Consider the following 27,911-nt stretch of genomic DNA (forward strand, 5'->3'; position numbering starts at 1 on the left):
TTTCCCAGGGCTGAAGAGGCATCACAATGAGGCTGAACATGGGAGCAGCATGGGTGGGCTTCCTTTTCCTGCTGGCTTACAGCTGGGTCATCTTCTGCGAAGAAAACTGTGGGACTTTTCACATGAGATGTGACTCAAAAACTATACAGAACGGTAAGGGAAACATCAATTCCTAGTGTATGTTTACCGCTTTCGCCCTTGGCCAAGGTATTTCCTAACAACCACTCCCATACATGATTATATTCATCAATTAATGCTATATTAGCAAAGGGTGCACCTACACCAATGATGGGCAATCTTTTGCACTTGGTGTGTCAAAATTCACTAAAAAACGTAGCATGACTTGGGTGGTGTGTCACTTCGAGAAAAAAAACATAATTTTGCAATATGTATAGTTTAAATAACAAAAATATATAATTGTATTCAAGAAATCAAAAACTATTTACTACCATTATTTCCATGTACAACTATCTATGGTACCTTCTAGTTTCAATGTAGTCATGAATAATGAATAATATAATAATAATAATAGTAATAATATGATAATATACTATATATATAAATGTAATGTGCATAATTCCCATGGAGTAAACAACAAAACCACTGCACCAAATCACACCAAATTTGGCCACAAAAGACATAGCCATCTAATCAATCTGCATGCAGCAGCGTGTCAGCAGAAATGGCTAGGCGTGTCAGTGCTGACACACGTGTCATAGGTTGGCCATCACTGACCTACACTATAGAATGAATGCAATTTGACACTATTTTCACTGCCTTTGCTCAATGCAACACAATCCTGGGAGTTGCACTTTTTCAAGATACCTAGCCTTCTCTGCCAAAGAGTGCTAACGCTTTGCCAGACTACAACTCCAAGGATTCCACAGTATTGAGCCTCGGCAGTTCAAGTAGTATCAAAATGTATTAATTCTACAGTGCAGATGCACCCTGAGTTCCATAGAAACCCCTGCAAGTGTTTTGTGACATGTTCCTCAATTGTCCCCCTGGCACTGCTGGTTTCTGTCAGGGTGGTGTGGATGCTGGGATGGGGAGTCAAATCGATCATCCGTCACCCTGACTGACTTGGTGAGTCAGTTCTCTCCGTCTGCTCACCCGAAGGACCACTTTATGCAGCTGCAAAGTGGCAGCAACAAAACCACAGCTGAGTCATTGATTTACTGCTGATTCCAGCTGGTCTAATTTAGTATACAAAGATATATACAATTACTCAGAGCCATAACTCTCCAGATACATGGCGCGTCTTCCCCACTCGGCTCAGCTGTTATCAGTACAAAACTGGCACCTCCTGCATTTATTTATTTCATTTATTTATTTACAGTATTTATATTCCGCCCTTCTCATCCCGAAGGGGACTCAGGGCGGATTACAATGAACACATATATGGCAAACATTCAATGCCAACAGACAAACAACATACATTAGACAGACTCAGAGGCATTTTAAACATTTTTCCAGCTTCACGATTCTGGCAACAGGGGGAGCTGTTGCTTCACCGTCCAGTAGTGGCTCTACTTCCACATTCCTTTCCTCGTGTTTTGCTGGCAGTTTTATGGTGTTGTAAATTAGCCTCCCGCATAAAGCATCCCTAAATTTCCCTAACTGACAGGTGCAACTGTCTTTCGGGGCTGCATAGGTCAACAGCAAGCCGGGGCTATTAATGGTCGGAGGCTTAACCCGACCCGGGCTTCGAACTCATGACCTCTCGGTCAGTAGTGATTTATAGCAGCTGGTTACTAGCCAACTGCGCCACAGCCCGGCCCCTCAGTTCATGATGAAAGATCCGGTAAGGCAGTTCAAACGGAAGCCCTGACCTATTGGTCCTGTGGGCAATCAATCAAGCTGGCTTGTGCTTAACCCTTGTGCTGCTGGAATGCTTTGCCGGAAACACTCAGTTGCAAACACCCAACAGCTTAACTTAATATAACATTTCACTTTAACAACAGAATACACATAACAGTTTCCTCATGACCTTGTGGATCTCTTTCAGGTGCCAACAAAGCCATTGTGGACAGCAACATTATGGGGGAATTGTACGAAAATGCGTCAAAAGCCCAAGGGAATGCCAAAATGGTAAAAGGCATCAAAGGGTGAGGTTCTTCCCTCTGTTACGCTATGCATTCTAGTCTCATGCAGAGATACAGGATGGGTGACATCTGACTTGAAAGCGGTCCACGTGAAAGGCATATAGGAGTCTTAGGAGACCATAATCTCAACAAGAGTCAGCAGTGTGACATGGCAAAAAGTGAAACGATAGGCTTTCCTTTGAATGTATTCCTGGCCTTGTTGTCTGTACTGGCCTGGGGGTCTTCCCACTCAGCCTTTCCCTTGGAAGCATCCTTCTTTCCCTCGTGAGTGTCCCACTTCATTTTCAACTTACCCAGAGCTCTGCAGAGTCACATTCCTCGAATGTGGCTCTCTCTGGCTTTTGGCCCTTGGGGGAAATCTCTTTTCTCATCCTATGTAGTCTTCCATCAGGTTCAATATGCTTATCCTTTGTCAGGCCGCTGAACTCAGCAGGTGCATGTGCTCCGAAATTTCCCGGTCTTGCTGCCTAAAGCCTGATGGAGGGCTCCCAAAGGGAAACACTGACAATTTCCCACGTCCCTGTTTGGGCGCCAGATGGAATAACAGACTTTCCTTTAAATAAATTCCTGGCTTTGTTTCCCAATTTAGACCAGAAATGAGGATATTACTGGCTATATCATTAATTTAAAATATTATTGCAACTGAAAGTTTGGTGGTTTTTAAAATTGATGTTCATGTTTTTTGTTAGATATAATTTAAGTGATAGGTCTTGTTATTATTTAATTCTAGGTGGTATGTTATAATTTGGTTCGTTTTGGGATTTGGCTGGTTCGTTATTGTATGTGTATCTATGGTTGTACCAAGGCATCAAAAGTTTGCGTTTTTTGTTTGTTGGAATCAGCCCTGAGTCCTCTTGGGGAGATAGGGTGGAATATAAATAAAGCATTATTATTATTATTATTATTATTATTATTATTATTATTATTATTATTATTATTATTATGGCACAGCAAACAAGATCGACATGCTGGATTTCGTATCACAAAATCACAAGTCGAACACTTCCCAAGTGTCTAGGACTGTGTGATGTATTTTCGTGCAGATCCCAGCAGGGTGGCCTTTTGCAGTTGGCAGATCGTGATTTTGTCAATGTCTATTGTTTCCAAATGCCGGCTGAGATCTTTTGGCACGGCACCCAGTGTTGCCATCACCACCGGGACCACCTGCACTGGTTTCTGCCACAGTCTTTGAAGTTCAATCTTGAGGTCCTGATAGCGGCTGAGTTTTTCCTGTTGTTTTTCGTCAATGCGACTGTCACCTGGGATGGCGACATCAATGATCCAAACCTTTTTCTTTTCCACAACTGTGATGTCTGGTGTGTTGTGTTCCAGAACTTTGTCAGTCTGGATTCAGAAGTCCCACAGTATCTTTGCGTGCTCATTTTCCAATACTTTTGCAGGTTTGTGATCCCACCAGTTCTTTGCTGCTGGGAGGTGGTACTTGAGGCATAAGTTCCAATGAATCATTTGGGCCACATAGTTGTGCCTCTGTTTGTAGTCTGTCTGTGCGATTTTCTTACAGCAGCTGAGGATATGATCAATGGTTTCGTCAGTTTTCTTGCACAGTCTACATTTTGGGTCATCAGCTGATTTTTCAATTTTGGCCTTAATTGCGTTTGTTCTGATGGCTTGCTCCTGGGCTAATTATTATTATTATATAAAAATTTTATTTCTGCAGAAGCAAGTCACGACGGGCTCTGTAAAGGCCAGAATCCCACACCCTCTTCCAAAATTGAGTCTCTTGTATAAGTTTCTCTTCTTGGTCATTCCCCACCCAATGAAATCATTGTTTTCCTCAATTTGCAACAGTTTTATCTTATCTTTTGGCTGTTTCTGCAGGTCAAGCAGTCCTGAGCTTCTGCTGCCTAAGGAAACCAGCTTTCCTCATTAACCTTCTCCTCCTCCTTCCCTTGACATTTTTCTGAACCAACATTTCAACAAAATGGCAATTTATAGATTTCATTTTCTAACAATAAATAAAAATATTTCAGCCAGGTGCATCTTCAAAATCTAATGTGATCCAAGGCTGCATCAAGAGGAGTCTAGTGTCCAGGTCAAGAGAAGTCATTGGCCAAATCTACACTGCCATATAATCCAGTTCAAAGCAGATAATCTGGATTCAGTAACTGGATTATATGGCATTGTAGATGGAGCCATAGTCCCACTCCCTTCTGCTTTGGTCAGACCTCACCTGTAATAATAGCGCTGTGTCCAGTCCTGGGCAAAGTAACCAAGAAAGCAGTTGGTCAAGGTGGAAGGGACTGACTGAGACTTCTAGTAAGTAAACCTCTGTGCTGGGCTGGGAAGAAATAGCTCAGTGTAAACAGAATGGGTTCCCTTTTATTTAATTAATTTATTTATTTACAGTATTTATATTCTGCCCTTCTCACCCCGAAGGGGACTCAGGGCGGATTACAATGAACACATATATGGCAAACATTCAATGCCAACCGACAAACAACATTCAGTTTTAGACAGACACAGAGGCATTTTAACATCTTTCCAGCTTCAAGATTCCGGCCACAGGGGGAGCTGTTGCTTCACCGTCCATTGGTGGCTGTTCTTCCTCATTCTTTTCCTCGTGTTTTGCTGGCAGTTTTTTTAATGGTGTTGTAGATTAGTTAAATTAGCCTCCCGCATAAAGCGTACCTAAATTTTCCCTACTTGACAGATGCAACTGTCTTTCGGGGCTGCATAGGTCAACAGCAAGCCGGGGCTATTTTTTTTTCTGCTTGGTCCTTCCCCTTCAGGTTTGTCTTTGTTTCCTAGGTTGAAAGTGAAAGACATGCGGCCTCCGAATGTGACTGTGGACTACCTGCCAGATGAGGGGACAAGGATGTGCATAATATCTCAGCTCACAGTTGGCGGGAAAAGGTGAGTTAGTGGTTTGTTGAGCAGAATGAAGAAGCTGCCTTTCAGGAGTGTAGCCAACCTCCCACTTTAGTGCAGGACCCCTTTCGAAAGTGGAAACATGTAAATAAGAAGCTATTTTTTTCTAGTTGAGAAAATACCTCTCTAGGAATTCTTAGGTCCTTCAGTACTATGGCCAACTTCTCCTAGTGACTGGACTTCCTTTTGTGCAGCTTTATAGGTGGCCCCATGGAAATCACAGTGAAGAACAACATGTCAATTCTTTGTGAAATCAAAAAGAACACCAAGAAGGAGCTTGAGATTGACTTGAAGAAATGCAGAGTGGACCTGATAAGCTGCAAGACAAACCTCCCCAGCAGGTGAGTAGCAGCATCCTCTTGTTGCAAATCAATTGCACCTTAGTAGCAAGTATCAGGTTGACTAGCCCTCTGATGCCCATGGCTGGCTGGTGGCTCTTAAGTGTTGTAGCTCAGTAGTGATCACAGCAGCCAGGGGCTGATGGGTTCACTGATGACTTAGAGTCAGGCAGGATTGTGGGCTTTCCTGAGATTCATTCTGATGCAGGAGAAGAAAGTGAAATTGTTTCAAATAGAGATGCAGGCACTGCATCTGAGAATGTAATTGCCTCTGAACCTCAAGGCCAGTCACAGGAGTTGGAATTATCCTCTCCAGATAAGGAGTCTAGAGAAGACAAATGGATGAGAAACGCTCACGAAAATGCACCTGGTTATACTGATCTAAGCAAGGAGGCACGCCTGCAGATTTGAGCAGATAGCCAACTTCATGGATCAACACGGCGTCATGGGAAGCAAAAATTCCAGGGCAGACATAATGCTTTCATGTCTGTTTATTAGGAGCTAACAGGCACTCTGATATTCAGTTCAGGCAACGTGGCTTCCAAGTCCAGATAGGCCTGGATTCTCTAATTCTTGTTTCAAGCCTTGATTTTGGGATTCAAGTATTCTAGGAGTTTTCCATGTTCTTTTTGTGTACCCTTGTTCAAGTTTTGCTTATGGACTTAAGCTGCCTTTGGATTTCCCAGTCATCAGTCATCAAACACTCTCTGCTTCATTTTGAAAAATGCTGCACTCGCAGAGCTCAGGCGGTGTTGTATTTCAGTGTCAATGTTGACTTTTGTGGAGAGGCGGCTGCCAAGGTAGCGGAAATGGTCAACGTTTTCTAATGTGACACCATTAAGCTGTATTCCTGGCATTGCAGAGGGAGTAGCTGGTGCCTGTTGGAAGAGCACTTTGGTTTTCTCAATGTTCAGTGAGAGGCCGAGCTTCTCGTATGCTTCTGCGAAGGCATTTACAGTGGCTTGTAGGTCTTCTTCTGAGTCCGCACAGACTACGTTGTCATCGGCATATTGGAGTTCTATAACAGATATTGTGATGACCTTGGTTTTGGCTTCGGTTAAAGCTGATACAGTCTTTTGTTTTAAATCCAGTTCTAACAAATATACTGATACTCAACAACAGTCTTATCGTCCTCTTGATAATATTCTCAAGCACTGTATAAGTATTATTCAAAGTCAATCATTCAAATTAAATCAAAATGCTGTATAAATTCTCCATATAAATGATAACAAAGTAGAATTACTCCCTGATGGAAGGAGTTCACCGGTAGGTTCCAGGGTTTGAGAAGTTGATTACTCTTCCTAGATGATGAAACAAATTCACTGGTGGGTACCGGGAATAATATGGTCATTTATGGTTGCCGGGGATAACGTGGTCAATCTAGTGTGGTTAATTACGACTGGTTTCCCGGGTTTGGATTGTGTCTTCCTTCACGGCAGAAGAGGATTGGGTGGCACTTTGAGTCTCTTTGATTCTATGAGAATGAAGAAGGAAATCCCAAGACCGTTGTGCCGCCAGGAAGGTGAAATGTTAACAGGTCAAAAGGAGTGCCTTGGGGAAACAATATACAACCCTGGGTTATTGTGTGTTTTCAGGCTGTATGGCCATGTTCCAGAAGTATTCTCTCCTGACATTTCACCCACATCTATGGCAGGCATCCTTAGAGGTTGTGAGGTATATACATGGCCATACAGCCCGGAAAACACACAACAACCCTGTGATTCCGGCCAACAACACAATCTACAACCCTGCCTCAATTTAAAACCAAAGGACTGTTGCTTCTGGGTTGTTGGTATCCTAATCAATAGATCAGCTGGTTGTCAACAAAGTAACATATCTTCCCATTGTATCCACTTGCACTCACACACATTTATTTCCTTCTCCAGCATGCTTCCAAAAATAGTGGCTAAGTTTCTGAATTCTACGCTTACAAAAGTCATGCCAGGCATGGTAAGTTTCACGTTGTGGTGCCTCGCAGTCATATTGTTGTTGTTGTTGTCCTCTCCATACACATCCTCTCTCTCTTTCGGTTCCAGATGTGTCCAGCAGCAGAGAAAGTCGTCAAAGTAATGGAAAAGATGACATCGTCTTCCTGGCGTGAGTTTAACTTGACACTCCCCATGCCTTTTGCCACCTTATAAAGGTGTAACTTACAAAAACAACCCTCAGATTCTAGTGACAACTGCCCATATTGCATAGGAGGGAAAAAGCAACATGGTTTAGAAAAGAACCATGGAGAAATTCTAGAAATTGGGCTGTGGCGCAGCTGGCTAGTAACCAGCTGCAATAAATCACTACTGACCGAGAGATCATGAGTTCGAAGCCTGGGTCGGGTTAAGCCCCCAACCATTAAATAGCCCGGCTTGCTGTTGACCTATGCAGCCCCGAAAGACAGTTGCATCTGTCAAGTAGGGAAATTTAGGTACGCTTTATGCGGGAGGCTAATTTAACTAATTTACAACATCATAAAACTGCCAGCAAAACACGAGGAATGGAATGAGGAAGTACAGCCACTACTGGACAGTGAAGCAACAGCTCCCCCTGTGTCCGGAATCGTGAAGCTGGAAAAAAATGTTAAATGCCTCTGTGTCTGTCTATATATGTTTGTCTGTTGGCATTGAATGTTTGCCATATATGTGTTCATTGTAATCCGCCCTGAGTCCCCTTTGGGGTGAGAAGGGCGGAATATAAATACTGTAAATAATAATAATAATAATAATAATAATAATAATAATAATAATAATACAGTAGAGTCTCACTTATCCAACACTTGCTTATCCAACGTTCTGGATTATCCAACGCATTTTTGTAGTCAGTGTTTTCAATACATCGTGATATTTTGGTGCTAAATTCGTAAATACAGTAATTACTACATAGCATTACTGTGTATTGAACTACTTTTTCTGTCAAATTTGTTGTCTAACATGATGTTTTGGTGCTTAATTTGTAAAATCATAATCTAATTTGATATTTAATAGGCTTTTCCTTAATCTCTCCTTATTATCCAACATATTCACGTATCCAACGTTCTGCCGGCCCGTTTACGTTGGATAAGCGAGACTCTACTGTAATAATAATAATAATAATATCTTCATGCCTGGTGAAATGGTGGACTAGATGGCCCTTGTGTTCTTCTTCAGTAATAAGATCCTATGATTCTCTTCCAGTCCCAGGTTTCTGTGAGCCTATGGTTTCACGATTCATGTTGCAAATAATTGTCTATGTCCTTTCACAGAAAAACAACCCATTGGTGATCGTGGAGCCATCGAATATAAGCTTTGTAAGGACCCTAAAATAACACAGGACGGTGCAATGCTACAGTTAGAAGTAAGCATGCCTGGTTTTCCCCATATTTTCATAGGTTAGTGTTCTAAAAAGGGTGGTGAATTTGTCCACCTTTAGCCAGAAGTGGTCTTTTGAAACCTTGGGACATCAAACTGAGAAAATGTCCATCAACCAAGAATTTCTTCACCACATTTTTAAACTCCCAAACTCTTATTCAGTGAGTAGAAAAATGTTGAAATCCTTGAATGTTGTATATGGGAATAAAATGCTTATTTTGTCAGGACATTTCACACTGTGCTTTGTTATGTTGGGGTTTGTAAAAGGCACCATGATGTAATGGGTTAACCGGAAAGGCATGTGTCAGCTGCTGATTGGCTAAGCTTGCCAGGAGCTAGCAATCTGATTGGCTACTGTCTCTGCCTTGCTGCTGACGGAACCGGTTTGAGCAGGCATTTTACTTCAGAGAGTGAAAGGGAGTGCTGACTGAAAATAGTCAGGAAAAAGATGGCTTCTGACTCTCTAAAGCCTTGTAATTTCTAAGGCACTGAGGCACATTTAAAGACTGTTTAAAAGGACTGTTTATTCCCTCTATTCTTTGTAAAAAAAACAACAACAGAGAGAGTACTGTATATATTATTGCTCTTTTTGATCTCTTGAAGTTAAGTAAAGTTCCTATTACTTGTTACACAAAGCTGAGTCGCACATTATTACACTGCAGGGTGAATTTAGGTTCAGAAGCAGTGGTAAAACTTCCATTTAATAACATCTACAATACACAACATGTTAAGCATTGTTACAATTTGTTGTATATCGTGTCAACAATGTAGCTCTGGCTCCATTATGCATCGTTTGGAGGATCTAGTCCATGGTGCATTACAACTTCCACTATAGAAGGATCTAGGCCACATTGTGACAAATGCAAGCTCTGCGGATCAAATGCAGATCGCCATGTCATTTAATGTGGCCCTCCAGATGTTGGACTCTAACTCCTGTATTCCTTGTTATTAGACATCATGACTACAGCTGATGAGAGTTGTGATGCAATAACATCTGGAAGGCTGCATTTTGTTCTGTTTAATCAGGATACTGCAGTTTTGAGTTTAGATACAAGGCTTCTGGATATGATGTCTGACTTTAAAATGTTCTTTGGCCTTTCCTCACTCTCAGAGCCACAAGTGCTGTTGGGTTGCCATTCCCATCATCCCCAGTCAGCACAGAGGATCATCAAAAGGGATGGGAGATGTCATTCAGTAATATCTGGAGAACCAAATTGGGTAAAAACTAAAGAGGATCAACCACTATGTAAAAAAATATAGTTGGCCTTCTGTATACAGTGATTCTCCGTCCATGGATCCAACAACCCTTTGAAGGCAACCCTAAGACTGTTGTGGCCCTCAATGAAAATGAATTTGATAGCCCTGATCTAGACCATATTGTACTTCGACTCCCACTGCCCACAACAAAGCAAAATTTATACTGGCCGAAGTATGGGAGGACTTGTAGGCATCATTTGGGGGAAAGGATAGGATATAGAATTCTGAATCAAATGGAAGTTTAGGCTGAAACTTGCTATAGGTTAGTCATGGCATTAACCTAGAAGCCACCAGTTGCCCCTACAAGACTGAGAAAAGAAGGCAAACACACAAATCATGGCAGAAGGGAGGTGGACTGGATGGCCCATGAAGTACCTTCTGTTGCACTAGAGCCCTGAAACACCTTTTCACCACAAACCACACTCTGTCCAGATAACAGCTCGGGCTGTGGCACAGGTGGGAGAGCAAGCCAGCTGCAATTAACTGCAATGAATCACTCTGACCAGGAGGTCATGAGTTCGAGCCCTGCTCGGAGCCTATGTTTATTTGTCTTTGTTCTATGTTAAAAGGCATTGAATGTTTGCCTATATGTGTATTGTGATCCACCCTGAGTCCCCTTCGGGGTGAGAAGGGCGGAATATAAATGCTGTAAATAAATAAATAAATAAATAAATAAATAAATAAATAAAATAACCCAATAAGTACAAGTTTAATTAAAGAAGAGTATATAAAAATAAGCCAATTCAAAAGAGAGAATCAAAGTTCAAAAGGTTATTTCCAAGACAGCCAAGAATCCAAAATCCTTTCAAATACAGAGTCAATTCACAAAAATGTCCATAAACAAGAAAGCATGAGGCAGGCTATCTATGCCACACATTAACTAGAAGCAAAAACAAACTTAGAAACTTGAATACACGAATTCCAAGAACATAGGACTCAAAAACTAAAAGCTGTTCACCTGAATAGAACGTTGCAAGGGATGGTACCAGCAGGAACGACTTTAAAAGGCCTCCATCCCTCCCATAACATCATTTCTCACACACCTGCTTTTCCTCTCCTTATCTCTAAGCCTCTGGGAAAAGGGAGTCTGTCTTTGTTGCATGTTCTGTCTCTGTAGCTCTAAGCACTTTGACCTAGACAAACATTTGTCCCCCACATTTCTCTCAGCCTGCATTTCTGGCAGGTTCTCATGAAAGTGATATCATTTTCTCCAGTCTTGTGGGAACTGCCAAGCCATTTCTATACTCTTTTGGGTCCTCTGAATCTATCCCAGCATTCCCTTCCTCGTCTTCTGAGCACTCAGAATCTGACCAGGCTACAATATCTTCCAATTTGAGGATTCTATGATTCTAAGCATTTTTTGAAACCCCAGCTTCAACATTCATTCATTCTTCCATTTATTCCTCCTCCTCCAGACTGTTATACATAAGAAAAATGGAGACAAGATTGAAATGCCCCAGCGGGCAAAAATGCCCAAAGAAATGCCACCAAAGAAGGAGGGCTTCACCGATGTCTTAATTTCTGCAGATTACATGGATGCTTTAATGGAATTGTTCGCAGATGACTTCCGCTGTGATGTCAACAAGGCCAAGGTGAGTCCCTGGCTGCACATCTTTTGCCCATCAGTGATGGAACAAACTAGATTTCAATGAATTTTAAACATCAAGATATTATTTATCATCACTCCTGGTTTATTCAAATTGTTTTTCAAAGAAACTCATCCACTCCTACTTCTGGACAGAGGAATTTTGCCTGTCGGTTCCTGCTTTGTTTGCGATGCTTCGTATTTCCTATGTTTAAAGTGATTTTTCCCATTCTCATTGGCAGGTTTCGTCACTCACGATTGGCAAGTTGGCAAAAATGATCCCATCGGTGAGTTGACTTGAAGAACACTTGTTTGGAACATAGACCGGGCCCCATTTCTTATTTATAACAAGAATATACCCATTGAACAAACAGAGCTTAAGTGTGAAGTTGCCAAAGTCCCATTGATTTAATGGGTCTCTGCTTGTTGGAACCAACAAATGGATTGAGGTGAAGGACTGCATCTGGACAAACTTGAGCCATAGGAAAAGCCTAAGTGCCTGCAGAAGCCACATTTGGTGTATTGGTTTAATGTCATGACACCCCATTCACCACTGTGCTTAACACTTGTTTGTTAGATCTCCTAGACATCCCTATGTAGTCAGACACTAGATCTCCTAAACATTTGGCTATGTCCATATCTTGGCTGGTTTTCAGTGTCAATGTTGTCTAATGTCCAAGAGAAACTCAGTAGGAGTGTGCACGATTTTGTTTTGTGTACTGGATTCAGATGATTTGGTGGATTAGGTGGCCAAATGCTTGAAAACGAGCCTGATGCAGGACAGCCGAAGTCTTAGCCAGTACAGATCATAGCAGCCAAATATTTTCAGCTAATGGGGGTTAATAACGGGTACCAATGGGGCTGAGCAACACTACTTGAGGCAGTGGAAAGCTGCGGACACCATGATGGGAGTTGAGGCTACTCTCTTTGGCTGAGAAAGAAAATGAGAAACACACAATCAGAGTCTGTGCCCATTCTCTCCCCCCCCCCCCCACTCTTGTGGCATGTGCTTGAGACTTCAGTTCCCAGAACCCTGTTGTGACTCAGCCTCTGTGTGACTCTGATGAGGATTTTGGGATGGAAGTTTCAAGATGATGGGATTCAGTGTCAGGATGAGTTTCAAGATGACTCTGATGGGAATTATGGGATTCAGGTGCAGGATGTTCCTGCTGTGGGAGATGAGGAGCAGGGAGGCTTTCCCACAGGAAGAAATGATGTTCTTATGATGATGGTTTTCAGGTGCAAGAAGCAGAAAAGGAGAGCAGCTCCCAGCCTCAGCCTGATAACACTAACGAGCCCTTGTGGCCTAGATCGTGCTAGTTGTTTGGAATTTCGGTGGTTGCACAAAAGTCTTAGAATAGCAAATAAGAGAGAGGTCAAAGGGCAAATAAATGCCTTCATGTTATGCCATTAAAAGAGTCTGCTGAGAGGGAAATCTTTGTCAAAGCAATTTCCTCGCTTGAATCAAGAACCAAGTCTGCTTTCCTGTATTTTCTTGTAGCCTGGATGTATTCTCATTTCTGGGACTTTGGCTTCTTTTGAAAAGACCTTGTTTCGTGTCTAATGTTTCTATAGATTTGTTTCTTACGGCCTTGTTTTTGTATCTATCTTTTAGAACTGAACTTTTGCCTTTTATGAACTATCTTTTCCCTATTCCCTAATGAACTACAAAAGACTACATTCTGTGTGCAGCCTGGTGTCTTTAGCAAGGTGAAGCTAACCTGAGGTGCGACAGGCAGCCAAAAACCAGACACCGAAAATGGCATGGACTTTTGCTGAATTGCACACCCCTAGAACTCAGCCTTCTTAACCTGTTGGCATGAGATGTGTTAACAGGTTAATGGGCCCCATTCTGGAGAGAGTGCATTGGAACAATGCTTTGTGCTATCCAGGGAAGCCCCTCAATGGAGCAGGGTTGGATCAGATGTGAGGCTAATCCTCAGGTCCAATAAAGATGCTCCAGGGTCCAGGCACCAGTTCTGGGGAACTGAACTGGTCTGAAAATCTGATCCACTTAGGTCCTACCTTATTTTGGGTCAAGGGCCCATTGAAATAGAACAAGGGCCCTGAAGAGCTGTGTTGATTGGAATCCTGATGTTGGGAAAAGATGCAGTACGAGAAACGAAAGCAAAGAAATCTCTCTTGTATCCATCTACGAAGTAGAGTGTATCTGGCATCTGAAAATACATGCGGTGTCCTATGCATTTGAGGATACATCAGCTTTCTGGTGGCAAAAGATTAAAGTAATTTGCCGCCCAATCTTTATTAAATTTTGACCCCTTCTTTCTCCCAAGATAGGATTCAGTTGGAGATGTCTTGGAGATGGGACCAGTTTCTAAGTACTAAAATCATTTATGTCACATGGACATCTCATTTGCTCAAGGTGTATCTATGCTGTAGAATGAAAGCAGTATGACCCATTTCAACTGCCATGGCTGAATGCTATGGAGTCTTGGGGATTCTTGTTTCACAAGGTCTTCGGCTTCCTCTGCCAGAGAGTGCTGGTATCTCAGTTAACTTCAACTCCTGGGACTTCATAGCAAACCTCAGCAGTTAAAATAGTGCAAACCTGTATTAATTCTATATTCTACACAAGCTTCTGATTTTTTTTTTCAGAGACAGCCAAACATGCATGTCTTGGGCTGAAGTACCTTAATCTGAAATGGTGGGAAAGGACCACCATCTGCTGCTGAGACCATGGTGGGTCAGATTCCATAGACGATTGCAATTAACTATATTCTGATTTTGACAGATCTCTAAATCGCAGCCTGCATCGAAGGCAGTGAAGGCAGAAATAAGACTGAAAGAACCGGTCAAGCATTCCTTGGGGCCCAATGGAAGCTACATGACGGTCCACTCCTCCGTGAACCTCATTGCAGAGCCAAAGGGCAAAATTCTCTTCTCCTTCGAAATGGTAGGCTCTCAATTGATTTTTCTTTGGCAAGACGTGCAGCAATTCTTGGCTTCCTTTGCGCAGCTCCCTTCCTGACTGTTCTGTCTTGGCTAACCTCCATGTATGGCACCACCATGCACCACTGCATGCAGACGTTGTGGATTTGGAGAGAAAACTATGACATATGACTGGATTCAGAGCATGACAGGTCTCTTTTCTGCTTTGGACGTATGGACTTAAGAGGTGATTGCTTTGCTCTACCTTTCTTCTGAATACTGACATGGTGTGGCCAAATGCAGCCAACCACCTATTTGGTCATATGTCCCTTTATGCAATAGTGTGTTGTATATCAGCCTGTGATTGTGGCTGATGTTCATGATGGGAATGGGGATGATTTTCCTGATGGTAAGCCTGGATCTGCTGGCAATGGGGTTGAGTTCAGTTCCATCATCCATTCCTCATGTTTCATTCTCTCCCTCTCAATTTCAAGTTGTCTTTCTCTTTCTCACTCTCTCTGGCCTCAAACTCCATTCTTTTCAGTTCTATTTGCAGTTTTAACTTTTCTATTTCTAGGGAGGTAGTCCCTGTCTCAGGATTCCCTTCCCTTAATTCCACTACTGTCTCTGGAATTTCTGCCTCTTCTCCTTCCTCTACAGTCACAGTCTTTTTAGCTTTCGGTGGAGCCATTATTATTATTATTATTATTTATAAAGAATTTTATTAAATTTTTTATATTACACCGAAAGAGTGAGAACAACCAAGGTATAGAAAGGTAGGGAAAAGAGAGAAAGGTAAAAGTCTACAATCTACAAAAATATACCGACACACAAAAAAACAAAAAACAAAAAAAATGACTTCCATTCCATCTTTTTGGATAATATTTTCTTATTATTCAGTAATATTTTTTCTTGCTAAGGAAAAAAAATAGCAAAATTGTCTCCCGTAGTCTTCATTTTCTCAAATTATCCAGATAGACCTGAAGATGATCCCAATTCATTCTTTTCATTATCTTGCCTGTATTTTTCTTCAACAAAAAAGTCAATTCGTCCATATCCTTTATTTCTCTTATCTTCTCCACCTACTCCTCAATTGGTGGGACTGATTGCTGTTTCCATTCTCTAGCGAAAACAATTCTAGCGGAAGTCGTAATATAAGTAAAAAGTTTATCTTTTTGTTCCGTCAATTGCTATCTAAATCTGTAAATCCTAATAGATAATACTCTGGTTTTCTTATAAATGTTCTTTTTAAAATCTTTTGTGATTCTTCATGAATCTTCATCCAAAATTTTGTTGCTTCTTTGCAAGTCCACCACACGTGATAGAAGGTACCCACTTGTTCTTTACATTTCCAGCACTTATCAGAAACTGTATCATACATTTTAGCTAATTGTTTCGGTGTAGTATACCATCTGTGGAACATTTTGATTCAATTCTCTTTCAAATCCATTGCATATGTATATTTTAATTTTTTGTTCCACATTTGTTCCCATTCTTTCATTTGAACTGGTCTTCTGATATTTTGGGCCCATTTTATCATACAATTTTTAACCTGTTCCATTTCAGTCCGCCAGGTAAGTAATATATTATAAATATTTGATATTACTTTCTTTTCTAATTTTAAAATCCTGTCCCAAGTCACCTCTTTCCAACTAAAACCTAATTTTTTATCTTGATTATAATAATCTTTGATTTGCATATAATGTAACCAAGTAATATTAGGGAATTTTTGTTTCAGTTCCTCAGACGTTTTAATATTATTTGTATTATTATTTAACAAATCTCTATAGGTTGGCCATTTTCTCCATCCTAAAAGTCTTCTTTGGTGCGCTTCCATAGGGGAGATCCATAAAGGTGTTTTAGAATGAAGTTGTTTTTTATATTTTTGCCAAACTCTTAATAGGGATGCTCTCACAAAACGATTGCCAATTTTTTTCCCTTTTTTCTCTTTCATACCATAAATAGGCATGCCATTTCCCTTCTATATTTAAAAAGTCTTATTTGTTCAATAATATCCAATCTTTTATCCATGTCTTAGCACATGCATCGTGGTATAATGGTGGAGCCATTATTAAGGGGTCTCAAAATGGTGTTCCTTTGCCGTTTCTGAGGCAAAATTACCTCTAGATAGCTTTGGGACAAACTTTCACCGCAGCTTTTTGTTCTGCTAAACTGGATTAAGCCTTATATTCGAAATCCCAACTCTGAACATCAATATCACAAAGAGGACGAGAGATCACGGACACGGACAATTATTATTAAGGCAGGGCAGACCTTTCCACACACCGAAAAGATCCCACCCCTGTACCTACAATATGATAGCAGGACGATGATGGATATGTGTTAGGGTAAAGTGAACCCTGCTTATCTTTTAGACTTTGTTTTGAATTAAAGTTGCCACCAACCTAATAGGTTTTAGGAATTTCCCAAGGTATTTGAGGTAAACTGCTCCAATTCCTGCCAACACTGCTTTCACCCCTGGCTCCCACACAACTGTTTGTTAAGAGGTTTTTCTGTAGTAAGTGGATGTTACTAGTGATGGAACTATCACAAAGGCTTGACGATGGAATGATGCGCTGTAGAGACCTTTTGACAGTTAAATAGAATAAGATTTATTTATTTTAAAAACAGACAACTAACCACTCCTGAGAGGTACAAAAAATGTGATTTGTTACAAAAGCACTTCAGCTTGAATTGGCTGCTTGTTCAGTTCTCTTCACTTTGTTATAGACAGACTAGCTGTGCCCAGCCACGCGTTGCTGTGGCGTTGTCTTGTGGTGTTGGTGAGAAATTGTTGAGGTAGTGGTGGTATTGAATGTCTGTTGTATGGTAGTCTTTATGTTTAGTATGCACACTGAAGTGGATTATATGGCAGTGTGGAGTCAAGATAATCCAGTTCAAAGCAGATAATATAAGATTATAAATGGGTTATATAGCTGTGTGGAAGGGCCTTGAGTCTACACTGCCATATAATCCAGTTAAAATCTGATAATCTGTGGAAGAGGTCTAAGTGAGGCCTAACTATACCTGTCCCCTGGGCTGAGTAGGTTGCTAGGAGACCAAGTGGGCAGAACTTAGCCTTCTAACTGGCAGCAATTGGATAAAAACTATTATTCATCTCCCTGCAATTAGGACTTTATTTTTCTTTTCTTTTTTGTTGTATCAACCTAGAGCCGTGAATGATGGATTGTGTTGTCAAATTTCGAGGTTGGGGGGCCTGTAGTTTTATTGTTTTGTCCGCTGCCCTGATGCCATCACTCTTTTATATATATAGATCTAAACAAACTGATCTAACTGTTATTAACAAAACCTTTGCTCTATTTCAGAGAATAGTGACGAGTTTGACTAATCTATCTAGTTAGCCCCCTGGGGTCTTAACTAACTCTACCTTAGAGTTCTTCCTGTTAACTAACCCGGCCTGGAGAGTCAACCTCTTGTGTTAACTCTCAAAAGAAATCAAACTGCTATCTGACCTTTTCCTGTCAACGCACGGCACTCCACTCTCTCCCTGTGAAACCAGTCCAAAATAGTTTATTGTACGGGCCCAAGGCCATGACAAAAAGCAACGCATGCACAAAATAGTACCCTCGGAGCAATAGACTCCGCCATAATCATGCTCCCGCAAGGAGCTAAAACAATGCCAGTTAACAGTAATTTTAAAATATATATATTGCAAACGAGTTCACATACAGATGCATATTTATTTATGTATTTATTTACAGTATTTATATTCCGTCCTTCTCACCCCGAAGGGGACTCAGGGCGGATTACAATGAACACATATATGGCAGACATTCAATGCCAATAGACAAACAACATATATAGACAGACACAGAGGCATTTAACATTTTTTCCAGCTTCACGATTCCGGCCACAGGGGGAGCTGTTGCTTCACTGTCCACTAGTGGCTGTACTTTTTCCTTTCCTCGTGTTTTGCTGGCAGTTTTATGATGTTGTAAAATAGTTAAATTAGCATCCCGCATAAAGCGTACCTAAATTTCCCTAATTGACAGATGCAACTGTCTTTCGGGGCTGCATAGGTCAACAGCAAGCCGGGCTATTTAATGGTTGGGGTCTTAACCCGACCCGGCCTTTGAACTCATGACCTCTCGGTCAGTAGTGATTTATTGCAGCTGGTTACTAGCAATTTCCTTTACCATGAGTCAACAGGGGTTCCAGGTGTCTTACTCTTGGGGCACTATATAATGGACAAACTAACATGTAATGCACAATGTCTTCTACCTGACTTTGGCCGCAGATACATAGTCTATTTTCCCATGGTACATTATGATAGCGACCATCTAACACTGCGGTAGGCATTACTTGGAATCGCAGCTCAGTAAAGGATGGTGGCTTGAACTTAATCAGATATCTGGCTCTGAAATTTTCAGTTTTTAAAAAAGGGAACCACGGGGAGAATTTTGAGTTCCTGGTTGATTGCAAAGTCCTTCTTGAATCAATCCAAAATGGCCAGTCTCTTAGTTGGCCTACCAGGTAAGATTCACTACACCATGTCACTTGTTCACTGAACCTCTCTTCCATTCCCCAAATGCAGGTCCAGCGATGGGACGTTGATTATGCTGTGGAAGATGAAAAACTGAAACTGAAAATCAAAAGTGTCAGGTACCAGACTGGGGATTCTTTCTCTCTTGCTCCAGATGCCCCGGGTGTTAGGAGAGGCCCTCGGATTTCTTCTCACAAGTCAGCAATTGTTTCCAAAGCTCAAAGCCTTTGAATGGTTTCTGTAAAAAACATCTGCAACAGTGAAGTGTGCCAAATATTCAAATGACTGGGATCCCAATGTAGCATTGTCAGAGCATAACACTCCATCTTGGATAATGGAAGCTGCACCTATCCGCAGCTGTGGAATCCAAGCTGCACAACTTCTTAGGAGACCTCTGCTGCCGTTTATTTTCTGAGCCCAATTCAAGGTGCAAGTTATCACCTATAAAGCCCTTAACGGTTCGGGACCTACCTACCTTCGCGACTGTATTTCCCCCTATGAACCTGTGTTGTAGATGAAGGGAGATAACACCAAGAGAGATCCTTTTGAAAGGCCAAAAAAATCCGGTTTATTATTTCAGCTGAGTCTCTGGAAGTGGAATCTCTTCCAAAAAGCAAAACCAGAGAGATGATCCAGGCGTTGACCTGCCTTATATACATTTTCAGACAAAGAACATGCTTCTACATACATCTCGTCATTAGTATGTCACTTCACATGCTTACATACATGGGCATAAATATGCACAATCAGCATTTTCCTATCTAAGCAACCTAAAAGCTTGTAGCAAGTCACAGACACCACGGCTGGGTTTTTGTAGATTAATCATGGCCCCTTGTCAAAAGGGAGGGGGAGCAGTTCTCCTTCCATTAAGCCGCGCCAGGAACCAACCCACACTGGAATGTTTAGATAACTGGGCCCCCTTCTCCTCCCTGTCCTGTCAGCTTGTGCATCCCTAAAATCTAACATAGAGAGAGTCTGATTTTTTCTACATTTCAGTGCTTCTAATGTGCATACAATATATGTCTAAAAATCCATATTTTTTCAGTTCCTCATCACCTGCACAGTCTCTCCGTTCATCAGGGGAGGCCCTCCTCTCGATCCCACCACTTTCACAATCGCAGTTGGTGGGGATGAGGGAGAGGGCCTTCTCCATCGTGGCCCCCAGGCTCTGGAACTCTCTCCCCAGGGAGATTAGGCAGGCCCCTACCCTCCTTATTTTTGGGAAGAGCCTGAAAACTTGGCTCTTCCAACAGGCTTTTGGCGACTGATTTCCTTAGTTTGAGATTGCCCTGTTTGTCCATTCTATTTTTATAGCATTTTTACTCCTTGCCGTATATAGTCTTTGGGTGTATGCATCCTCCAGCACCTTAATGGGATAATCCTGGTACCTACCTCTTTCCTATTCTGTATAAAACTATTTTTACTTTTCTGGCCCACTACCCTTTTTAGGAGCCAACCCAGGTTTTTATCATAGTGTGTTTATTGTTTATTGGTATATGTGATTTTATTTGTTTATGATTTGTTTTTTATTGCTGAGTTTTATATTGTTTGTTGCCTGGGCTTGGCCCCATGTAAGCCGCCCCGAGTCCCCTTGGAGTGATGGGGTGGAGTAAAAAAAAATAAAGTTATTATTATTATTATTATTATTATTATTATTATTATTATTATTATTATTAAAGCCTTGGGATGAGGAAGTCAGAGATCAGAGCAGGCGTCCAAAACCTGGGGACTTTCTGCTGATAGAGGAAAGGCATGGCTTGTGTTGGCCAGATCAAGGGACGTCATCATCCCATTAAGTTCTACTTTGGCCAGACCTCTCCTAGAATAGTTCTGTGTCCAGTTCTGGGTAGAGAAAGTTAAGGACCACCAAAGAAAGGGGCCACCAAAATGGTCAAATGTCTGGAAAACAAGCCGTATGTCAACACTTTTTTAAAAAAAAATACCCCATAATCAATAGATGTGCAAATCTTTTTGAAACTTGGTGGGAATGATGCCCTAGTTATCTTGTTTTATTGTAGAGAAAATAAAGGAGATAGCTCTTGTAGGTTTTTTTACTGTTTTTTTTAAAATTCCTAAATAAAACAGCAGACATTCTGAAACTTGGGGGCTAATAGTGGTAAATGGGTTTAACAATTTTAGCAAGTTTCATCCTCATATCTCTAACAATTAGGAAGAAAGGAGTCCCTGAAGTTTCCCCATTGGTGCAATTACTTAATGAAAAACTAACAAAAAATTGTTACTTCAATATACTTACGATACAGACCCCTTACGATATTTTAGAAACACTTTAGAAATGATTTGACACCCTCCCCTAATTTAGTAATGAGTATTGATACATTTTTTTCATTGATCGCACAGGCCTAGTAGATAGTATTCCTATACCAATTAGGTCTAATCCTGCTTACCTTCTGAAATCAGGCAAGATCAGGCATGCTTATGACGTAGTGGTAAGAGGGGTGGTATGGAGATAGGAGAAAGGAAGACAGTAAAATTCAGGGTGTTGATAGTGGTGAGCTTGGCATGGTTGGGCTTCATGATGCTTTTGACTTGTTCTTCTTTGTATTTGTAGCACCAAGGAGATCAAGGTCACTTCTAAATCTCCTGGCAAAGTGGAGGTAAGTAAGCATGTTTGGATCCTTGGGTCAGAATGTGTCAGTGGTCAAGGATCAGAAGCAAGGAATTCATGGCTTAGAAAACTTCATTCCTCAACCAAAGTCCCAGAATAATTTCTATTCTCAGAGGATTCAGACCAACCACCCAAAATGTCACTGTTTGGAAGACATGCCCAGTGGACGAAGTGTAGGCCAACATCTTATTGAAGACTTCCATCTTCCTAAGGGGACTTCAGCCTATGGGAATGACAACTGGGTTATTCCATCATGTCCGATAAGGCTCTTTCTGTTTAGGAAATGAGCTCACTTTGAAGTAGTAAAACATATTTAAGAAGACAGAGGCAAGCTAGTATTCCTTGGTTAATGACAGAACTGCCAAGGATCACCAGCATCATATATTTATGGCTGAACAATTAAAATTCACACTGTAGACTGAATGCAGCTTGCCACCACTTCAACTGTCATGGCTTGATGCTATGGAATCCTGAGATGTGTAGTTTGGTGAACCACCATCCCTTTTTGGCAGAAAAGGCTGAAAATCTGGTCAAACTAGAACTTCCAGGATTCCGTAGAAGTGAGCCATGGTGTCAAAATGCATTGAATCTACAATGTAGCTACATCCTCAGACAGATTGACCATAGGCAGACCTTTATGTAAGTTGGGGATTCCTCCATAGTTATTAAAGCAGTTGGTCAGTTTTATGTCCTTGAAAAGAATGCCTGTCACAGAAATGAATTCTTTTTGTCACAGAGACAAGCTGTCTTCTCTTACAGATGGAACCACTGAAAAAATATATGCAGGATATAGTGAAAACTGCTTGTATGCCAGCTGTCAACAGTAAGTCACTGGGTGTGATGTTTGTTGCTCACTTTTTAGCAAATCTTGGTCTGCCTTTCTGGTGACTCCATGGTAACTTCATTCAAACAGTCTGGAAACTATGAATCCCTCTGAGGAATGGCTTAGAAAACTGTCAAAGTTTAGCCTGGAGAAGAGAAGGTGCAGAGGGGACATGAGAGCCATGTTTACATATTTGAAAAGTTGTCATACTGAAAATGGGTCCATCTCCATTTCCTCCAGAGACTAGAGAAAAATCAACACTGTTGAGTCAATGCAGTAGGACACCAGTTGGACTGCCAAGTCTCAATGCTATGGAATCCTGGGAATTGTAGTTTGGTGAAACACTAGCCCTCTTTGGCAGAGAAGACTTTGGAAAGCCCCCATGATTCCCTATCTTTGAGCAATGGTCATTAAATCATAGAATCATAGAATAGTAGAGTTGGAAGAAACCTCATGGACCATCCAGTCCAACCCCCTGCCAAGAAGCAGGAAACTGTCCACATGGATTCATTCTATAGTGATGAACCCAGGAGAAGACTAGGACTTGGAAGACCTACTGTGGAGAAACTAGATAAGATCATTAAATGTCAAGATATGAATTCCAAAGTCAGGATGATCCGAGGAATCATATTCTCTATTTCTATATATGGTTGGAAAAGCTGGAGAGTGAAGGGAGTGGACAGAAAAAAAAGGAACTCATTTGAAATGTAGTGTTGTAGAAGAGTCCTTGAGCCTGAACTCTCCCTAGAAGCCAAGATGACTACATTGAGACTGTTGTACTTTGGCCATGTCATAAGAACATACGGCTTGCTACAAGATACAAAAATAGTAGAAGATAGCAGGAAAACTAGAAAACCACATTCCAGATGGAAAGACTCAATCTAGGAAGCCACCCTTGCCCTAAACCTGCAAGATCTGAGCAGGGCTGTTGAGGACAGAGGTGCCATCTACACTGCCATTATAATGCAGATTGCTTTATTATATTGCAGTGTAGACTCATAAACCAGTTCAGTGCAGTTCAGTCGTCATTATATGAGTCTACATTGACAATATAATCCATGTAGGCCTTGGCCATAACATGGTCAGAGCAAGAAGCATTCATACTTTACCAGATGATGCTGGACTTTACCTCCACATGATGCTGGACTTCATCTCCACCAGCCAACGGGGAGGAGTGCTGGAAATTGCACCACCAACCTTTGGAGATAAACACAGTTTCCATTCCTGGTCTACATTCATGATGAGGTTCTGGGTTGAGTTTTGGTGGATCTATTCTAAAATTCCTCATTTTTGGATGCATCCTCATCCTCACAGCACAGTTTGCATTCCTGGTCTTCATGGTTGAATTCGTGATGAGGTTCTGGGTTGGATTTCGGTGGATCTGTTCCAAAATTCCTCATCTTTGGATGCATCCTCACCCTAGAATCAGCACAGTCTCCATTCTTGATCTTCATGGTTGAATTCGTGATGAGGTTGTGGGTTGGGTTTTGGTGGATCTGTTCCAAAATTCCTCATCTTTGGATGCATCCTCACCCTAGAATCAACACAGTCTCCATTCCTGGTCTACATGGTTGAATTCGTGATAAGTTTCTGGGTTGGGTTTTGGTGGATCTGATCCAAAATTCCTCATCTTTGGATGCATCCTCACCCTAGAATCAGAACAGTCTCCATTCGTGGTCTACATGGTTGAATTCGTGATGAGGTTCTGGGTTGGGTTTTGGTGGATCCGTTCCAAAATTCCTCATCTTTGGATGCCTCCTCACCCTAGAATCAGCAGTTTCCATTCCTGGTCTACATGGTTGAATTCGTAATGAGGCTCTGGGTTGGGTTTTGGTGGATCTGTTTCAAAATTCCTCATCTTTGGATGCCTCCTCACCCTAGAATCAGCAGTTTCCATTCCTGGTCTACATGGTTGAATTCGTAATGAGGCTCTGGGTTGGGTTTTGGTGGATCTGTTTCAAAATTCCTCATCTTTGGATGCATCCTCACTCTAGAATCAGAACTCCATTCCTGATCTTCGTGGTTGAATTCGTGATGAGGTTGTGGGTTGGGTTTTGGTGGATCTGTTTCCAAATTCCTCAACTTTGGGTGCATCCGCACTCTGGAATGAATGCAGGTTGACCCTACTTGAAAGACCATGGCTCAATGCTATGGAATCACGGGAGCTGTAGTTTCACAAGCTCTCGAGTCTTCTCTGCCAAATAGAGCTGGGGCCTCATCAAAGTACACAACCCATGATTCCATGACATTGAGCCATGGCTTTTCAAGTGGGGTCAAACTGCAATAATTCCATGGTGTAGATGCACCCCTTTGTCACCAAAACCAAGAGCACTTCATTGGATGACCATGGCATACAGAGAGAAGGAATTACTGGGACTATTCTGCATGAACCAATGAGTGGAAAGGGAGAGAGGAGTATATGCTTGCTGCTCTCTCTAACCGTGCATTTCTCCATCTTTTTGTTGTTGTTTCATGTTCCAGAAGCATTGAGTGACAACCTGGTGCCACTTCCCAACCTGATGGCGGCCACATATGAAGAAAGCACAAAAGAATTCAAGAAATTACCAGTTAGTCTATTTAAAAATAGCTTGCTTATTGGTATTTTTTATTGCACTTCTAGATTTAGATGCATTTCAACCTGTGTTCTTTTTCCTCTTGTGTCTTGTTGTCTTTACATGTGTTTGGTGTCCAAACATCTCCAGGTAGAAAGAAGATAACATAATATTAATTATGAATATTAATTTCTATGCAAACAAAACTCTTTCACTTAGATAATGTGTTTTTACAACCTTTTGGGTGGCATCTCAGGCTTTTTCGACACTGCCATATAATCCAGTTTCAAATGCAGATAAATTGCATTACACTGGATTATATGAGTCTACACTGCCCTATGATCCAGTTCAATGCAGTTAATCTGCATTGTGAAACTGGATTATATGGCAGTATAGATCCAGCCTCAGTTTTATGCAGAGTTCAGATCTGCCGGCAACTCCCACATTCCATAGCAAAATGATGAATGTCCTGTCCGCACTTCTGAGACTGGAAGGTTCGACCTATTGGCTAGGCAGTCTATCAATCAAGCTGGCTTGACATTAACCCATGTTAATTCTGAAGTTTTTCTTCACGTTCTGACTATTTTGATTCTCTCAGCAGCACATAGCATGAGTAATATAAGATTTTTATTGACCAAATTGTTATTCTTTCAGATAATGAAATCATGAATAGAGCTCCCCTGAAATGCACGGTTTCTCCTATGATAGAACTTCATTCCAAAATCACTGTCTTCTTCTTCATTCACAAAGTTGTTTCCGACTCTTTGTGCCCTCATGGACCGTCCCAGGCCAGAGCTCCCTGTCGGCCGTTGCTGCCTTAAGTTCTTTCAAAGTCAAGCCGGCCCCTTTAAGGATCCCATCCATCCACCTTGCCCTTGGTCGGCCTCTCTTCCTTTTTCCTTCCATTTTCCCCAGCATCGTGATCTTTTCCAAGCTTTCCTGTCTCTTCATGATGTGGCCAAAATACTTCAGCTTTGCCTCTAATATCCTTACCTCCAGTGAGCAGCCATTGGGCATTATTTCCTGGAGGATGGACTGGTTGGATCTTCTTGCCAAGGTCCAAGACACTCTCAGGATTTCCCTCCAGCACCAAAGTTCAAAAGCATTTTATCCACATGTGGCTCCAAATCCCCGATTTCGCCACACTTTCTCCAACATAGCTTAGAGGTGCCGTCATTAATTCTATGCACTTTGAGTGGATAATATTAATAGCACCATCTATGCGTAGTTTACAAAGTGTTTCCTCTGAGCTGTGTTGAAATTGAGTGATCTTCTTGGGTTTTCCAAATTAAGTCCCACTGTTTCTCTTCTATTTGAATTAATTTGATAGTGAGGATGCACCCAAGAAGGCAGCCAGAAAGGGTTTAGACCTTTTTGCAAGACTGCAAATGCCTTCATGGCATGGGCAACTCTTCCCTCTTCCCCAAGCATTTCCCAGACATCTCCGTCATTTCTGCTGTAAAATCATAGAATCATAGAGTTGGAAGAGAACCCAAAGACCATAATCCCCATCTGTCAGGCAGGGAGACACAACAAAATCCTCCCCAAAAGATGGCCATCCAGATTTTGCTTGGGAAGTGTTCGACTTGTGATTTTGTGATATGAAATCCAGCATGTCTATCTTGTTTGCTGTGTCATACAATAAAACAATAACAACAGCAACAACAACAACAACAACTTGGAAAGTGTCCGATGTGTGATCCAATACAACAGCCAGCAGAGTGTCTGCTGTGGACGCATCTTGTTGTGTTTCTAATAATAATAATAATAATAATAATAATAATAATAATAATAATAATAATAATAATCACACAGTCCTAGACACTTGGGAAGTGTTCAGCTTGTGATTTTGTGATATTAAATCCAGCATATCTAGCTTGTTTGCTGTGTCATAAAATAATAATAATAATAATAATAATAATAATAATAATAATAATAATAAATAAATAAATTCATGCATTGAATCATATACTTGGATATGGACCCCGAGGGCTATCCAGTCCAATCCTCTTCAGCCAGGCAGGAAAAGCACCATCAAACAAAGCACTCCTGACAGATGGCCATCCAGCTTCTGCTTAATAATAATATTAATAATAATAATAATGATAATAATATAATAATAGAACCATAGAGTGCTAGAGTTGGAAGAGACTCCCAAGGGCTATCCAGTCCAACTCTCTTCAGCCAGGCAGGAAAAGCACCATCAAAGCACTCCTGACAGATGGCCATCCAGCTCCTGCTTAATAATAATAATAATAATAATAATAATAATAATAATAATAATCATAATCATAATCATAATAGAACCATAGAGTGCTAGAGTTGGAAGAGACTCCCAAGGACTATCCAGTCCAACTCTCTTCAGCCAGGCAGGAAAAACACCATCAAACAAAGCACTCCTGACAGATGGCCATCCAGCTTCTGCTTGATGATGATGACAATAATAATAGAACCATAGAATCCTAGTGTGGGAAGAGACCCCCAGGGGCCATCCAGTCCAACCCCCTTCTGCCAAGCTTTGGAGTCCGTCACCTAATTCCTGAGGATCAGGGTGAGGTTTAGGCAATCCAAGACATCCCGCTGTACCTCAATGGTAACCACCGGTGCTTTCTTCACCCTTTGCAGGATGCGCTGATGATGCACATCCATTCGGAGCCTGTGGACTTCTCGAACCTGGTGAAGAAAATGGGAGAAATTACCAGTAAAGGCGAACACTGAGAGGCAAAGCACAGGAGATGTGAGTTCCACTGGGGACCTCTCCATGCCGCCTGAGCTCTCATCACCAAAACGACAATCTGAAAAACGCACACCAACAATAGCAGCCAATCTTCAGCACACAAGGGTCTCGGAAAGGGACTAGAACTCTCCCTGGTCACGCAAAGTCCGTTTCCAGTTCTGTAGCAGCATCCAAAAATCAATAAAGTGATTCTGATTTCCTCTTCTGCACTTCTTTGGTTCTTCTGTTTGCTGAAGACGAGAGTTCAACGAGGAACCGTTGGGTT

General features: G+C 41.5%; 1 protein-coding gene across 1 annotated transcript; it reads left to right on the forward strand.

The window, feature by feature from the left end:
• On the forward strand, positions 1–27,855 carry bpifb6 (BPI fold containing family B member 6). The gene is made up of 15 exons (XM_062979195.1): positions 1–153; positions 2,009–2,108; positions 4,875–4,979; positions 5,189–5,335; positions 7,219–7,282; positions 7,369–7,429; positions 8,568–8,659; positions 11,346–11,522; positions 11,758–11,802; positions 14,268–14,429; positions 18,960–19,027; positions 21,478–21,523; positions 22,294–22,357; positions 24,839–24,924; positions 27,535–27,855. The coding sequence occupies exons 1-15, from the start codon at positions 27–29 to the stop codon at positions 27,625–27,627; spliced, it is 1,437 nt and encodes a 478-aa protein (XP_062835265.1). The 5' UTR covers positions 1–26; the 3' UTR covers positions 27,628–27,855.
• The last annotated feature ends 56 nt before the right edge of the window (positions 27,856–27,911 follow it).

This window comes from Anolis carolinensis, chromosome 4, assembly GCF_035594765.1.
Source record: "Anolis carolinensis isolate JA03-04 chromosome 4, rAnoCar3.1.pri, whole genome shotgun sequence".
NCBI classification, from domain to species: Eukaryota; Metazoa; Chordata; class Lepidosauria; order Squamata; family Dactyloidae; genus Anolis; species Anolis carolinensis.